The 18,160-nt window shown below is 38.6% G+C and overlaps 1 protein-coding gene across 2 annotated transcripts in view; it reads left to right on the forward strand.

Annotated features, from left to right (window-relative positions):
* Nucleotides 1-432: 432 nt before the first annotated feature.
* Nucleotides 433-18,160, forward strand: part of GRM7 (glutamate metabotropic receptor 7) — a 903,481-nt gene continuing 885,753 nt past the window's right edge. The window contains exon 1 of one of the 2 annotated variants that reach the window (XM_044656830.1): nucleotides 433-963. In XM_044656830.1, coding sequence (XP_044512765.1) covers nucleotides 448-963 — 516 coding nt within the window. In that variant the 5' untranslated portion in view covers nucleotides 433-447. The remainder of the gene's footprint in view (nucleotides 964-18,160) is intronic. The other variant, XM_044656831.1, reaches the window with a different exon arrangement.

Raw genomic sequence — 18,160 nt, forward strand, 5'->3', positions numbered from 1 at the left:
GAAGGGGAAGGGTGGAGAGGAGAGGGGAGGAGGGAGTGGGAGGAGGAGGAGGAGGCTGTGGAGAGAGGGAGCTGAACGACCATTTAAAGCGATAGCAATCCCTTCCCTCTCCCCAGTGCTGTGCTGCTGGGGAGCACGGCGAGGAGGAAAGGGAGAGTGAGAGCAAGAGAGAGAGAGAGGGAGAGAGAGAGACAGCAGGCAGGAGCGCAGTGCGCCCTAGTCTGGGAGGCAACACGGGACACCCCCGTCATCTCTCCAATTCCCAAGGCTGCCCCCCTGCTTTGCATGAAGGAGACCCCGGGGGCCCCAGCTGGCCAGAGCAGGGCACCTGGGCATCGAAGCACTCGCTACCGCCGCCGGGGCCGGGGCCAGGGCCGCCTCCGCCACCGCCACCACCACCGCAGCAGCCTCCACAGCAGCTGCGGCGGCCCCAACTGTTCCAACACCATGCTCCGGCTGGGGAGATTGTTCCATCTCCTGACTTTGATGAAGTTGCCCTGTTGTTTTCTGGAGGTGCTTCTGGCCGCTGCCGCTGCCGCGCAAGGCCAAGAGATGTATGCCCCTCACTCCATCCGGCTCGAGGGGGATATCACCCTAGGGGGGCTCTTCCCGGTGCATGCCAAAGGTCCCACGGGCGTACCATGCGGGGACATCAAGAAGGAGAACGGGATCCACAGGCTGGAGGCGATGCTCTACGCCCTGGACCAGATCAACAGCGATCCGGAGCTGCTACCCAATGTCACGCTGGGCGCGCGGATTCTGGACACTTGTTCCAGGGACACTTACGCGCTGGAGCAGTCGCTCACTTTCGTCCAGGCGCTCATTCAGAAGGACACCTCGGATGTGCGCTGCACAAACGGCGAGCCACCAGTCTTCGTGAAGCCAGAGAAAGTAGTAGGAGTGATCGGGGCTTCGGGGAGTTCCGTGTCCATCATGGTAGCTAACATCTTAAGGCTGTTTCAGGTAGGGTTCCCAGCAGTAGTGCGGAAAAAACTCGGGTCGGTCTCCGCGCCTCCCGTCGTAAACCCGGCAGCCGAGAGATTTTGTATGCTGCCCAGCGCTTCTCTCTCTGCTAGCGGGGACTTCGCAGGGGGTGGGATCTCAACTCACTTATTTCTCTTTTGAGTGCCTGAACGAGTTCCTCCCCAGAAGGAGAGGAATCTGTTCTAGTCGCTCACTTTCCTCCTCCCTGTCTCCTGTCTCCCTTCTCTCTGATGCGCCTCTCTCTCTCTCTCTCTCTCTCTCTCTCTCTCTCTCTCTCTCTCTCTCTCTCTCTCTCTCTCTCTCTCTCTCTCTCTTTCTCTCCCATCTCTGGATTTACTGTCCTATTTACAAGAAGCAATCTGTGGGGTTGGGGGCAGAACAAGGTGATTATTTAAATAGGCATGCATTCGAGTGAAGTATCATCCCCTCGTGTGCCTGTCAGGGTGCAAGGGGTTCCTCGTGAGCTGATGCCACACAGTGAATATTAAAGATGAAACAAGGATGACAACTGTTTCTTCTTCAGCTCCACCCCCCTCCCATTACCACTCCTCATCCCAGGCTCCAACCAGGGTTGTTTCTTTAGCGAGATTCGGAGAGGGCTAAGAAGACACTTCTTAGCCCTGGACCGCTCTGTAATCCCTCTGCTGAGCCATTCTTAAACGCCTGGAGGAAATTCCCTAGTATGTCTCAGTGGGGTCAAATGGCCGGCCAGCCCTGAAGCTTGTTTTTCGAGGCGATGGGATGAACGGATGAAGAAGGAGAGGTTTAGAAGGACCAAGCAAGTGGAGAGGGAGAAGGGTTTTCCCGAATGCCCCCTCCGCTATGTCACACCCTTCGTGGGGTATCTGCAGGCAACTTCATCCCCCTAGATCAGATTTAAAGCTTCAGTGACTTTTCATACATTCCATCCTCTTTGTACCTCGTTCTAACCAGTTCAGAAATTAGCTCATGTTAATTCTAAATAATATTTAAAAATTCTACACGAAAAGCCTTTTCCCCCTCATTTTCCTGACGGTCATCCTTTGGTGGGGAGAAAGTCCTGCAAACAAAACCTCCTTCCCAGATCAAAGCCCTGGTCCTCCTGCTGCCTGCAACCTGGACCTCTTAAGAGAAAATCACCCAGGTAGCCAACGGATGGAGGAGGCACGTAGGGAACTACTGAAGATTCTGCCTTGCCCACATCGGGTTTCTGTCTCTAAGTTCAGGAACTTGATTGATAAAATGAGATGAAAGCCAGCTTTCTGAGAGGTTGGAAGGATGGGGGCAGAGGTGTGTGGGTTATACTGCAGTGTTCTTTTCTGCCTGACTATCCCCTCCTTCCCCCTCCGCAACACACTCACACCCTATTTTCTTTGACTTTATATCTGTTAGCCCATCAGCCTGTTCTATGAGACTAAAGACAGAAAGCATTGAGAACTCCCTCCCTATCTCCCTCCCTCCCTCCTCTTTTCCTCTCTCTCTCTCTCTCTCTCTCTCTCTCTCTCTCTCTCTCTCTCTCAACTTTTCCAATGAATTGCATTCCCCCTATCTTGCAGTCAAACCCATTACTCCTGCATGATTAAGCCAGAACAGAGGTGCTCATCCTTTCCTCACATAGTTTCTAAAGGAGATGTCTTGAGAAAATCAATCCTTCCTCCCTAGATACTCGAAAGGAGCTGTCTATGATAAAATACAGCTTGTCAAAACACCACCTCAAGAATTAAGTTCTGTGTTTACACCCCAGGAGAATGGCTGCCCAGAGCTATAGCTTGTGCTTGGATGAATCCCCTGTCCCACCTTCCACCCCATTTCTGACTGCCTCTTTATTCCTACTGCCACATTCTTAACTGTGCTACCTTTATCATGGGATGTAGCTTCCCCTCTGGGGATGTGGATTCCACCACTCAGTGCTAACATCTCTAAGGAAGGACCAGGGAAGTAGTACAGGGTACTGAGCCAGAGAGCTCTGAGTCTTGAAGGCAATTTAGAGAAAGGAATGGGAGAAAACAGGAAACCTTGTATAGAATGCCTCCTCTTCCCTTTCTGGGATTCCTAAATGTTGGGTGAGGAGGGAACTGGTTCACTTTTTGGGAGAAGGAGGGAGATATCTGTTTTCCTTTTTCCTTTTTAAACCACTGTGGATAATGCTGCAGAATGGGCCTGTCTATGTGAAGAGAATAAATGTAAAAGCAAAGGAGATTTGATTGTTGGAAGGTATATGTTGCTTCACTGTATCCAGAAAGGGCTGATTTCTCTTATTTTGCCAACTTAAAGGGACTCATCAAGAAACAACAGCCTTTCTCAGCAATTTACCCCAACCACCAAACAGAAGTGCACATGCCACACAAACACTCACACATACACAATCTCTCTCTCTCTCTCTCTCTCTCTCTCTCTCTCTCTCTCTCTCTCTCTCTCTCTCTGTCTCTCTGTCGCTGGGCTCAGAAGAAATGGAAACAAATACCAGTGGTAATGATGTGGGTGGAGACAAAAAAGATATAGTAGTAAACACTGTAATTTTTCTCTAATTTGCAAATTGCAGCTATTCACACTGGATTGAGCAGCTGAGGCTTTTTTTGTGGGAGAAAGAACCCCTGCTTTCACCTGCATGTAGAGGGGGAGGAAACTAGCTAGAGGTAGAAGGGATACAACGACTTGTAGCTGTATCTCAATGGTACAAGCTGGATTTAACTATTCAATGTGTCTTGTCATTGTTCAGCTCTCTTTTAAACAACAGTAACCAAAAGTAATCTAAAAGGATAAGTTCAGGTAACCTTTTGCACTTTGAAAATGGGCTATTCTTGGCCAAGTTCTCTGCTCCTCTGGGTTTCTCAGGCTTTGTTTGCAAAATGAGCAGAGAAGAGGTATAATGGAGAAAGAGTGGTAAACAAACTCATCTTTCAAAGGCACAATCAATTAGAAGAAGAGGGAAAGGATGGCTGTCAGTATCTTCTCTGGGACTCAGGGGTTTGTCTCAATTAAGATTGTCCTACATTAAACAAACCTCAAGGAGCAATCATGTTCTGGGATCCCCAAATCGTTTAGTTCCTTTTTGTGGGTACATTTATAGGGATCCTTTTAAACTTGTGTACCATTTCTTCAGCTTTGAATTTGTGGTGAGATGTCTTCAGATTGGGAGGGGTGGAGAGGGACAGCTTTTTAGATTTTCATTTTGGGGTGGGGGATAGAATTCTAGGTAAGGTGATAGAGTAATGATAGTGATTATAGATAATGCTAACCATCTCTCAGAGATTGGTATAATGTTCCTTCTGGTACACCAGGACCTACAGAACTTGTGACTTCCCTGGCCAGAGCTAATGTTCAGATGTAGATAATTACTATTTCTCTATTTTGCTTGCTGGTGTCAGACCCTAGATTTGAACCGAACCAGTCATCTGTCTCTACCACCCAGATGCAGAGCTAGCTCAAAAATGACATGCCTACAGGAGGGAATCACATTCAGTGAGCCTTTTAATCCTTGGAACTTAAGGATAATGAAATTAATATGAGACTATTGGGTCATACCGACAAGAATACAGTTATTGCATCCTTAGTCGATGATTGCCATTAGACAGGCTACAATGTCTTTTCAGCCTTTTAAAATGCATCAGAGAGGAATTTGGGAGAGATTTATTTTCAAAATCAAAACATAAGAGGCAACAGCTTTGGTCAAATAATGCATTGCTAATGCCAAATAAGATTAAAAGTAAATTAATATTGACTATGAACAGCATGTGTTTTTTTTAATAGACTATTATGTGAGTATGGCTTAGAGATTGAGAGGTTATATAATATGGTAACCAAAAGATAAATAACCCATGACCACTATTTCATGTGGTATAAGTAAGATATATTGTAATATAGAGGAATGGGAACATTTTTATTCGAGGCTACTTTCTCTTTTATTGAATGAAAACCTTCTGAGACTATAAATCATACTTGCTTCATTCCATGTCAGAATGTACAGTATTTCTTAAGGAGCAACACATACCTCTTAAGCTGTGGCATGGAAGTGATCAGTATTCACTTCCATTTTTTTTCCCTAAAGTCAACTAGATGAAGAAAGTGGCCAACTGAGCCATGTCAGCAATACCTTATTGGAAATTCAAGCACGTGGACTTGGTAACCATAAATGGGCTGTGTTCATAAATTGACCGAAGTTTCTCAACTATCCACTGCAGCTGGAATGCAATCACTGCCTTTGGGGGAATATTTTATATATAAGTAGCTTTTCTTTTGCTTCCTTTGCTTTCACTAAATTGTATGTAATTGGATAAAACCAGACACCTGGGGCTGTTATGGAATAGCTATAGTAGGGAAAAGGGAAAGTGCATAAAGTTCAACTCTACTCATCTTTGAGTTTCATAAATATGGGTGTTAATGCTATTTAGAACAGTCTCCAAAGCCATGTCTAGCTCAACCGTTACTGTGTTTCAGGAAATTTACAAGCAGATGGTGAGTGGGAATTTTTTAAAGGGGCATTTAAAAAAAAAAAACAGAAAGGGAAGGGACCAATCAGCCAAGAAACATAACTCAAGGTATGTATATGTTCATTTGTACATTTATACACATACCTGTGGGAATCATTTGCTTTGAGGTTCAATTCAGACACTGAAAGCCTCACCTAAAACACTAGCGAAACTGAAAGGTTCTAGCAAATAAAGCATTTATTACAAATGTATCCTTTCCCTCTATACCAGTGATTCCCAAAGTGGGCGCTACCGCCCCCTGGTGGGTGCTGCAGTGATCCAGGAAAGCAGTGATGGCCACACTTTTTTTTTGTATTACATTCTATTCTGAGTTCAATAAATAGTTTCATAATTTCCAGGGGGCACTAAGTAATATTTTTTCTGGAAAGGGGGCAGCAGGCCAAAAAAGTTTGGGAACCACTGCTCTGTACTTTAGGGTAGTATAATATATTATACTACCCTAAAGTATAGAGCAGAGGAAGAGATGTGTTCCAGTCCTGTATCTATCATTAACACAGTGGCCTTGAGCAAGTCCCTTAACTCCTGTTTAATCCAATTCTATCAGATAAAAAGAGAAGTGATTTGATTGGTATATTTCTAATGTCCTTTCTAGTGCTAAATTTATGCAATAAATATTAGAGGAAACATAAATAGTGGATACAAAGCTAGTTTTATAGGCTTAAGATACAGGTTTTAATTCTGCTTCCCACATATACTTGGCATATTCCCACATAGGTGATCATAAATAAGTCCCTTAACTACTCAGTGCCCTCAAGCAATTCTCAAAGACTACTGGCAGCAGTTAAGTTTCTGATAAACATTTATAGTGAGATTTCCTTTGGGAAGTTTAATTGACATATGAAATTCAGAGCCTAAACTAAAATTGTGTGTGTATGACTTATTTTAATATTATTGTTCTCCCAATTATATATATATATAAATTTTATATTTAATGTAAATATATATATTTATATTTAATTTTATATATTACTCTGAGAAGAGCTTCAGTGGACTTCCAGTAGGGATCCTCAATTCAAGGCTAAGATGACCTGAGAAAAAAGTTGATCTCTAGTTAATTAAAGTAAATATGGATTTCAAACTCTAAGAGAGTCCTAGAATATTGATAGACATTCCCCAACTTCTACATTCCACTTCTCAATAGGCCATACAGTCATTCATCCATAAAACAAGCTTCCAAAAATGTGGAATTTATTCTCAATCTTAATGGAGTTTACTATAGTTCAGAAGGGAAAGAAAACACAACTGAACAACCATACAATACGTTACATGACTACCACATCAAAAAGATGTAAAACAAAGTGTCGTATGATATCCAAGGGAAAAGATCAGTGAGGGGAGAAGCAGTGAAAATTTAATGGAAAAGGTGTTATTTTAATTATACTTTAAAAGAAAGCTAAGTTTTCATCGGGTAATAGTATTCCTGGTATTGTTGTTTTTCAATTGTATCAGATTCTTCATGACTCCATTTTGGGGTTTTCTTAGGAAAGATCCTGGAGTGTTTTGCCATTTTCTTCTCCAATTCATTTCATAAATAAGGAAACTGAGTTAAATAGGGTTAAGTGACTTGCCCAAGGTCACACAACTAGAAAGTGGTGGAGCCTGGATTTGAACTCAGATCATCCTAACTCCTTATAATAATAGCCTTATTCTCTGTTCCAGTTAGTTTCTCCCATTCCTGATATTGGGATAAGTAAAAACCTAGAGCAGTTTTGCAGCACAGACTTATAGGGATTATAGTTTAGCTATCTTGTTGTTGTTGTTTTTTTAAACCCTTACCTTCTGTCTTAGTATTAATTCTAAGATATAAGAATGGCAAGGGCTAGGGTTAGGTAATTGAGGTTAAGTGACTTGCCCAGGGTCACACAACAAGGAAGTGTCTGAAGCTGGATTTTAACCAAGGTCCTCCCAACTCCAGGCCTGGCACTCTATTTGCTGTGCTGCCTAGCTGCCTCTATCTATCTTATTAGTGATGATTTTCCTTGATTTACATTTTCTTTACTAATTCTTCCCTTTTTCAGCTCCTCTTTTCCTTTTCATTCATTCATTCATTCTCTAAAAACATATTGCTTATGAGGAAAATACATATTCCTAATATATTTAGACATTAGCATTGGTCCACAGTCATTGAGGCAGAAGAAGATTCTCATTTTTTTGGCATAGTATATTGTGTATATGATATGGGAGACCTCACTGGCTTTCAGTCAGAATTTTAAGGATCCTAATGCAGTAATATTGCTTCTTGGTCTTGACTCATTGTATTTGCCCTGGGAAATTGGGATACTTTCTTTCCCTCAGTGTCAGGGTAGTAAAGAACTACATTCAAATATTACATGCCATTTCCTGGCTCCAGATATGGAAAGGTTAGAACCCGATTTTGTGCCATTCATGAGAGTAGAAAGAGAAGATGGGCTACTAGCCTCAAAGTCAAGAAATCCAGGGTTGTAGTTGTGTCTCTGTGTAAGTCTGAGCCAGTCACTCACTCTCTCAATTGTCTAGGCAGCTCTTTTGGAGTTCCATAAAAAGGTGCTAACCTGAATTGATAGAGAGAGTTTCCTCCCTCTAGGATTTTCCTCCACCAATGAAATCAAAGATATTGCTTCTATATTTACCTAATTCATTTTCTGTTCCATTTTAATGATTTAAATGCAAACACTTTTATAGTTGGTTGATTGATGTCTTTATACAAGTGGCTTTGCTCTCAAAAACTAAAATCTCATAAATCCAGTGGTAGAGTGTTTTTTTAAAGTGTCAGAGAAATTGTATGAAAGTTAGAGAGTTGACCATCATCCCAATTGTGTGAAAACACCATTCTGAAATACAAGAGATCTGAGATGGAAAGAACCTTTCATATCCTCAGCATAGACTGCTAGTTTCTTAATTCCCTTTGCCAACCACACATCACAACAAACCTATGATTTTGTGGATAAATCCCAAGGAGGTATCCTCAGCCCAGAAAATTTTAAGTTATACATTGATGGCTAAAATGCTAGTAAGTGATAAGAAAAGAAACTTGAACCTATGTCTTCCTGATTCCACATCCAGCACTCCAGCTATTATACTCTGCTGATTCTATAGTTCTAAATGGGTTTCATATATGATAACTAATGTTTATTTATCACTTATTCTCTGCAAGCTGTGGTATTAAGCACATTGTAATTATTATCTTGTTTGATCTCCACATTAACCTTGGGATTGGTAGTTGTTATCAAAATGGTACTCCCATTTTATAGATGAAGAAATTAAGGCAGATTAAATGACTTGTTTAGGATCACACAGCTAGTATCTGAGGTTACATTTAAACTCAGATCTTTGACTGCTTGAACACAGACTGATGGGGATGTTATTGGGGATGAAGACACTAAACGATAACTCTAGTCCAACTATCAATAATATGGAATTAGGTCTTAATCAATGATACAGGCAAAACCCAGTGGAATTGTGCATTGGCTAAGGGAGGTTTGGGGGATTGGGGGAAAGGGAAAGAACATGAAATATGTAAACTATGGGAAAATATTCAAAATTTAAATTTTAAAAATAAAAAAAAACTCAGATCTTTGGAACTACAGGCTCAATGCTCTATCCATTGTGGCACCTATGATACAAATATGAAAGTAATCATAGCATATTAGAACTACAAGGAACCTTTAAGATCACCCCAACTCTCTCATTTTATGGAGAAGAAACCAGAAGTCTAAAGGAATAAGTAAAGGTCACCTGCTTCCCATATAGCAGAGGCTGGTCTCTGATGCTAGCTCCCAGCCTGGTGTTCTTTTTGGCAAATTTTATGGGAGAGGAATTGCATATAAAAGTCACAACTTTCTCAAAGTCCCTACAGTAACACTATAGTAATCAAATCCATGTTTTAACCATGTCTATTGAGCTAAGAGACTTTTAGCAGTTTGAGAAAATAAATAGCACTTTGTTTCAACTGCTATAAGGAAATTAACTTCTTGTTTTCACAGAAGCTTGAACCTAAGAATTGTAATGTTCAAATGGACATTGTCTTTACTCCCTTGTTCAAGCAGCAATTTTTATCTCAGGGCAATAGACATCCCTCCAAATAGACTTTTCATTCCAATGGCCACTCTTATCTTGATCAATTCCAAACCTTGTAGATCTTGATGATCATTCCTAAGCTTTATTTCATTCATTCCACTCTTCCTGTAGCTCTAAGTCATTAAATCCCTCATTGAGATGGATGTGAAAAATGCAAAGAACATATTAATACAGTTGCCAAAACTGACCCAGGTCTGGATGTATTTTCTAGGAGACGCAACATTAGTCTTTGTGTGGGCAGTAGGGTGGGAGAGTTTCCAGTTTAATGGATTATTTCACTCTTGCTATTACATGTTACCACTTAATAGTTTTATAATTGGTCATTTACAGGATTTTTCATCTCTCAACAATACACTTCTACTTTATGCAACTACATCTTCAGAGATCATAAATTAGTTTTTGAAAAGTATTTAGCAGGTTATTTATTATTATTATATTTTGGCTAATATATTCCATTTGTGCACAATTAAGCATGTGTTGGCTATGTTTGGGTCTCAGAAAAAATTATAAATGATTTAGCATGTGCAAAGACAGTGCAAGCATTCAAGAAGAAAAGAATGTGTAATTGATAGGAATAGGCAGCAGAGTACAACGGATGTGTGACTGGCTTTGGAGCCACAGAACCTTTATTCAAATCGTGACCCTCCTCCTCAGTATCTGTGTAACCTTGGACAAGCCATTCAATAAAATGGAGCACATTGGACTGAATGACTTCTGAGGTGCTTCCCAACTCAAAATCTGCATATTCTTCCTGGAAGGAGAGGTTTCTGACTGGAGTGGATAGAGTACTAAACCTGGAACCAGGAAGATCAATATTCATGATCCACCTTTAATACATTTTTCTCTATGAGCCTCAGGCAACTCAATGATTTGTCTTATAAATCACAGATGAGTGGCCTTTTTCATAAGTTTGTTCCAGGACTCAACTTCCAAAGTACAGTAATACCAATTATGTGAGGTAAAGATCTCATTTTCATGATTTTCTCTTTGATTTTACCTTGAATTCCTTTTATAACTGTTGTCTAAGATAAATTTTACATGAATTAATCAAATTTTTTACTGTTTTCCTTAAGGATTATAATATAACCTTGAAAACTAAGTCCATGTGATAATAGAGCCATCTTAAGTGTCATTCTCTTTTATTTAGAGAAAGTGCTATATGCAATACAGAACAATGTACCTTATTTGATGACATTAGATATTATTGTTAATTTATATCACACCAAAATAAGAAGAAGGAAGTTCAGAAAAGCGCTCATATAGGTAAAGTCTTCTATTTTGGAAGAATACAAGTTTTTTGATCCTGTGATACCAAATATACCATCACCTTCAAATGAAATCTGCCTGATAATTATTCAGTTTTATATTGAACTTTGTCAGCATCGACATAGCCAGAGAGATTTGATCTTCAATCTAGTTTTGTGCTACTTGGGTGACCTAGTCACAGAGGCTCGGATGTCAACAGTACCTTGGGAGTTCACAGATACAGTTTTCTGGATCAGAGAAGTCTTTGGGATTTGTCCAAGATTCTGTCCCATTTTCCTCTGGGTGCCAGAAATTGGACCAAGTATGTACTTGTACTAAAAATACTTGACCATGTGGTCTTTACACATCTAGAATTTCTTCTTAGCACTATAATTATGTAAGCTATATTTTCATTGCAATTATAGTAAATTTCATATCAACAAGCATCCATTTCTAGTGTTCTAGGATAGCAGCATGAAGTAGAGTTTATGAAAATACAGCAGTTGAAGAACACAACAGAAGGTAATTGTGTAACTACTTATCCAGTATAATTAAATTTGGTAGAGTTGGTACAATAAAATTAAAAGGAAAAGCATGTGTTTTTTTAATACCATGGCCTCTATTCTCTCATTTTCACATAAAAAGAACACTAATGATATACCTTCTTGGACATAAATGGAGATTATATGGGAAAATAGGATTCTGTTGGAAAGAGAATATAGGAAAGGGGTGCTAAGTATTACTCCTCTTTATAACTGCCAAGTGGAAGAAATCAGTGTGGTATACTCTGTTATGAGCCAAGGACTTAATCTTCAAAGAAGATAAATTTGCCTACCCAGAACACAAGTTCCTTAGCTCTCTCATCCTGCCCAGAAGCAAGGGCTGGCAGACAAGCATTGTTCTTCTGATATCTCATAATCATTCTTTAAAACAGGACAAAGATATATTATTGTTAAGAGCTGCACAAACCAAAGGTTTGACTAGAGGATTTGAGATCAGAGATAGGTTAGATGTGTAAGGAAGATTGTTTGCTTCAGCATCCCTGGGGACACTAAAGTAATGCTTCTAGCCTGAACGAGGGTTGGTTGAGTTATTAGTAAATCATTTTTTCTTCCATTTACTCATGATATTTCTTTATGGTCAACTTTTTGATCAACAATAATTTTGTTGTTTTGTTGGAGTTTTGGTAGGTAATTTTCCTTTCTGAAAATGTCAGAGGGCAAGAAGTCTGGGTATGGAACTCTATTAGATTGAGAAAGCTATATTAAGTGTAATAGTATTTTCTAAAGGGAGAATAAACCTGAAATTTCATTGGTGATTAAACGATTTGCCTAGGTTCACATCTAATAGGTTCCTTACTCTCTTTTCATGTCTGCTAACTCTTTCTGTTTTTCTTTTAAAGGAGCCCTTCATCATAAAAGTATCATGGTATAGATATTCAGTGTGGAGTGTGGCTTTCAAAGGCATTGACTCTTTAGGAAAAGTTAAGGCAGAGATAGCCCAGTTCAAAAATTTACTGTCCTCTCTCTCTCTTCTCTCTCTCTCTCTCTCTCTCTTCTCTCTCTCTCTCTCTCTCTCTCTCTCTCTCTCTCTCTCTTTCTCTTCTTTTTTCCCTTCCTCCCTCTCTCCATTTATGTGTGTGTGTATAATGTATATATATACATATAAATGTGTATATGTATCTGTATGTGTGTAGGTATTCTTGAACAAGAATTCCTTTTTGTAATATAAACTTTCAAGTAGTTATCCAGCATTTTCTTTAAATGAATGAGGAAGGTTCCATTATTTTCCAAGCTGGCCCATTCCACTATGAGATGACCCTAATTGTTAGGATGTTTTTCTTTTCTTCAGCCTTAAATTGTCCCCTTTCACCATTGATACTAGTCCTTACTCTGGTATGAACTGGATAATTTTAATACCATTTTTTCCACATGGCAGCTCTCCAAATACTATCAGATGAATTGCCTTTGTTCTGTGTTAACAAGAGGTTAGACACATTTTGTTTGATATGAGGGGGGGAAACCAGAAGAACATTGCAAAGAAGCAAATTTAGCTTTATTGTCAGAAAAAAATTAACAAGTTAGGACTGGAGAAGTGGAATGGACTACTTCTAGATTTTTTCAAGAAGTAGCTGAAGGCTCACCTTTCTTCCCCAGTGTATTCTTTTTTTTTTCTTTTCTGGAATGGTTTAGACTAATGGGCCTCTTAAAAGGAATGGTCCCTTTCAACTCTGAAATTCTATAAATTTGTGAACTGTGAAATTTTTATGTATGTTTGCCCCTTTCTCCTTCATGTATCTATCCCCTACCAATATCTTTCTTTTGAAACTATTGTTTTCCTTGTCAACCTTCCTTAAAGAAATCTTCTGGGAAAGGTTTCATCAGGTCTAAAAGAAATGTATTTTCACTGTGTTTTCGGTCAATACTTTCATATGTAGTTGCCATCAAGGTCACAGGTTACCAGGTCAAGATACTTTATTTTGAAGATAAATGCTAAACTTGTCCTGTCTTAGTAATTCTCCCAAGCTACACAAAAATCTAGCATGTTGTAACTTTGTTCCAAAGCTTACTCTTTTGCAATTATATTTTTTTCAGAATTGGAAAATTTTTATTTAATTAATTGATTTAGAATATTTTTCCATGGTTACATGATTCATGTTCTTTCCCTCCCCTCCTCCACCTGAACCCAACCCCCAGCCAATGAACAATTCCACTGGGTTTTACATATGTCATTGATCAAGACCTATTTCCATATTATTAACATTTGCAATAGAGTGATCATTTAGAGTCGACATCCCAATCATGTCCCCATTGACCCATGTGATCAAGTAGTTGTTTTTATTCTGTTTTCTACTTCCACAGTTCTTTCTCTAGATGTGCAGAACATTCTTTCTCATAAGTCCCTCAGAACTGTCCTGGGTCATTGCATTGCTGCTAGTACAGAAGTCCATCACATTCGATTTTACCACAGTATATCAGTCTCTGTGTATAATGTTCTTCTGGCTCTGCTCCTTTCACTCTGCATCAATTTCTGGAGGTCTTTCCAGTTCACATGGAATTCCTCCAGTTCATTATTTCTTTCAGCACAATAGTATTCCATCCCCATCAGATACCACAATTTATTTAGCCATTCCTCCATCAAAGGGCATCCCCTCATTTTCCAATTGTTTGCCATGCAGTTATATTCTTGAATTGTGCTTGAGGTGATGGGGAAGTGAACAAGTGCTATTATTTTTATACTTCTTTAAATTGTGCAAATAAATATGTATGTGTGAACATATATATGTATATATAAGATTTTATTCTTACAACAGCTTTATAAAATAAATGCTATTATCACCTTCCTTTTATAGACGAGGAAGTGAGGATTACTAAAGTTAAATGACGTGACTGGAGACACATAATTTGAGAAAGGATTTAAACTAAAATCTTCCTGTCTTCAAGTTTGGCATTCTATCCACTATGCCAAACTGTCTCCTAATGAAGGAATGAATGTATTAAATTCTGAGATCTGTCTTAGTCATAAAATGACTTTCAAGAGAATGTGAAAAATATTTACAAGTGTTTCTGTATCAATAAAAATTATTCATGTTTCATTGTCATTTTATTTCCTTAAGGACATGTGTGTATATATGTATATGCATGCATATATACATGCAAAGATACTCACATTGGTGTGCATATATACTTACATGTATGTGTAAAAAGATACCATCTTCCATTTCATAATCTGAAGAGAAGGACATAAAGTAAGAGAAGCAGGTTTAGTGGAGACCAGGATTTTGGTGAAGATTTTTACCTCTCTGGTCCTCTTTGTCTTCACATGAAAATGAAGTAATTCATTATCTCATTAAAGTCTTACCCTGGAGGATGTTAACAAAACATGCAGTTAGCTTCTTTTTTAGATATGGATTGAATGCTTCCCTTCACTGCCATTTCTGAATGTTATTTTTAAGTCTTGGCCATATTGGGTATTTTTACCTTTTGCATGGAATATCTAGGGATAGGACAAGGGAGGAAGTTTGGAACTAAGAGTGTCTTCATATTTTCTCTTAAAAATAGAAAAAAGTCTGATTATGACTGAAAAATAATTTTATAAAATACACACATGCATGTGTGGACTGTATAAATGGAGATTTTGAAACTTGGACTGCATCCCCCTTAAGTCCTTAGTATTTCCCAGAATTCCCTTTAATCTCTCCTGCACCTCCACATTTGGGGTTTCATGTTATTGTTTTATAGTTGGCTGTAAGTCCTCCCTCTTTCTCTTTGGCTCCTGGGAGTGGGCTGGATGACTTTAGTACCTTTTCCCTCGTTTTTTTTAATGTTAGTTTATTATTAATAAAACTTTATAAAATATAATATTTAGTTGTTGAATATTAATTATAAAATCCACAGGACCTTAACCTTTTCTAAGGATGTGAGTGAGCAGGGTTGTTTGGACTAGGAAAGTCCGCTTGATTATGGACCTCCCTACTCAAATAGAATTGGGCTTATTGTGTGAAAAGAAAGGTAAGTGGGTTATGCTGGCCTAAGGATTATATGGTTCTGTGCAAGGTCAACCCTTTTCCATGTAGATTGTTGTAATGCCACCATCAGGAAGCTGGTGGGTTCCAGAAACCTGATGTTAATAATCCTGCTTTCTCCTGGATAGACAAAATAAAAATCATCTGCAACTTGTTTTGCTTAAATGTTTCCCTTTTAAGAAAAAAATGGGATATACCTTTAAAAATGTCCTGGCAAATAGTACAATTATATAATTCTCTAGGGAGTAACTGCTCATATCTTTTGGAGAAGTGAAAAATAAGGACATACATATCTAAATTTTGTAGCTCAGAGTTAACCAGACTGGAATATTGGTGGCAATTTTGTCAGGCAGGCATTAGAAGATTCTGGATGGATGAGATTGGATTGCATTATTGAGCCATGTGAAAAGGCAGATTTAACTGTATAAAATAAGACCAAAGTAAAATAAAATAAAAGTAATCACTGATATACATTATTTTAAGGCATGCAAACCACTTTATATGTAATATCTAATTTGATTTGATCATCAGAATATCCTTGCTAGGGAGGTAGTGCTATTACTGTCCTCATCTATAAAATATGAAACTAAAGCTGAGAGGAGTAAAATGACTTCCTTAGGGTGATACATCTAGTAAAGAACTGAGACAGAATTGGAACTCAGATTTTCCTGATAAATCCATCATTCATTCCACTTTACCACCAGTATAATGGCAAAAACCAAGAATTGCTAGGCTTTATTTTCTTATTCCCTTTGCCTGATTAAGTTTAATCTGTTTTCCATTATTTTCTTGCTAAAAAACACCTAGAAACCATTGTATTTGGGATAAATATTTGACTTTTCCCTTCTCTAGAGGAGGAAAGAAGAGGTTTCTTGTGTAGGTAAGTCAACAGGTATTTATTAAACTGTATTTGATGCAAGGCATTGTGCTAAAAGCAAAGAATACAAATGCAAGCAAAAAGATAGTGTCTGCCCTCAAAGGGTTTACATTCTTATGGAGGAAGCTAACATAAAATATAGCTAGGAAGAAGAGGGGGGAAGGGAAGAAAGGGAAGAAGAAGATACCAGGTGTAGCAGAATAGTAGGGTCTCAAAAGTCAGGAGTGCTGTCTAGAGAGGAATGAAGGCAAAGCAGGATTAGATATTGTCCTTAAAATTGAGTTTCTGGGAGGAATCATATAGTAGGAGAACATGTTGAGGTATTTCAAATATAAGAAGTCCAGAGATGGATCGAATTTACATGGAAAAGAGGTTTTGGGGTAGTTTTAGACAATTCTGGGATAAAGGCTGGAGTGAAGGCTGGAGAAGAACAAATGTGTCTGTGTAGTGTCCCATATAGGTAGGTTATTTGTCCCCACAATATATATCTAAATGTTGTTCACAAGGAAGTGGGAATGGATATTTTTAGTCTTCTCCAACCTCTCATCTCCTAGGGAGATGTCAGGAAGGAGAGCCAGAGACTAGGATCACAGGTCTGGTCAGTCTTTTCTACTCAGAGAAGGATGTACCAGGGTAAAATATTTATCTATCCAGTCCTTTAAATGTTGTTAGACTAAAGGAAATAATCTTTAAGTTTCAAGCCATACCCGTAATTACTTTCGTATAAGGAGGAAGGAGTGTTCCAAAATTTGTATCCAAGATTTGATTCCCTTCTCTCCTAATGCTAGTGACAAAAAGACCACAAGTAGTGAATACCGAAAATCCATTTCTCCAACTCATAGGAAACAGAAATCACAGCAGTTAAACAGATGATAACAAACCAGACAACACACAGAGTAAAAGTGTCTTCCACTGGAAAGATCTTCCACTAGAAGTGAGATATCTTAACTCAACAGAGGGCTGAATTTAGCAAGCCTCTAGGGTAGCAAGTTGAGGTTAGAGACATAATCAATGTATTAGCTCCTTTCTATGGAGGTTTCATCCTAGAATTTTTCCTCTCCTTTCAGAGACTTCTCCTTAAAGTGAATCTGGAACTATATTTCTTTCCTTAGAAGCCAGATGTCATAAAGAACATCGTTTCTCCTCTCTAAAGATCTCACTAATTAAATCCCTCAAAGCATTGACTAATCATTTTCTAACAATGAAGAAAATCTTATACAAATGGACTTTGAGTTCCTTACATTTAGTTCTGTACTATTTACAACCTTGAACATTTCTATTCCTACTCTATACATAATATAGATTTCACTTCAAATTTGCCTATTTCAGTTCTTGCTCCTACTCTATTCCTCAAACTGAGATTTCAAGCTTCCCTCCATCAGAGTGTGATTCTCCCATACCTGAAGAAGTTTATACTTTTGGGTAGTTTACTCAACAAATAAATACAGACCTAGCTAGCTATGGAATAATCCAAAAGGGAAGTCATATATGAGAATGCCAATATGAGTAAAGAAAAAGGATCACAGATTTTTAGAGCTGGAATAAACCTTAATTATTATCTAGTTCAATCCACTCATTTCCCATATATGGAACCAGAGTGTTGGAGAGGATCAGTGATTTGTAAGTATCAAGTTAATCTTTATGGAATGTGAACTGATATCTTGAGATTCTACTTTGCATAGTCTATACCATATCTTGCATGAAGATGTAAATATCTCTCCTAGGAATTCTGAGTTTCTTTCTATGGAAGGTTAATACCCATATCACCATTCCATGAAAACAAATACAGGAAATACAGTCAAAACTTTATACTCAACAGTTCTGGGAATGCATTGAACTTGGTATTAGACACATTTAGAAAAAAAATTTAAATGTGGTTTTCAATGTTTGCTTGATGCTTGACAAACTTGTTAGAACTTGTTGGCATGTGTATGCATGCTCCAGATGAAACAAAGGATCATATATTAGTTCAGGAGCCACAAAGAACTCAGCACTGAGGAACTG

The sequence above is a fragment of the Gracilinanus agilis genome, chromosome 1 (genome assembly GCF_016433145.1).
Source record: "Gracilinanus agilis isolate LMUSP501 chromosome 1, AgileGrace, whole genome shotgun sequence".
Lineage (NCBI taxonomy): Eukaryota > Metazoa > Chordata > Mammalia > Didelphimorphia > Didelphidae > Gracilinanus > Gracilinanus agilis.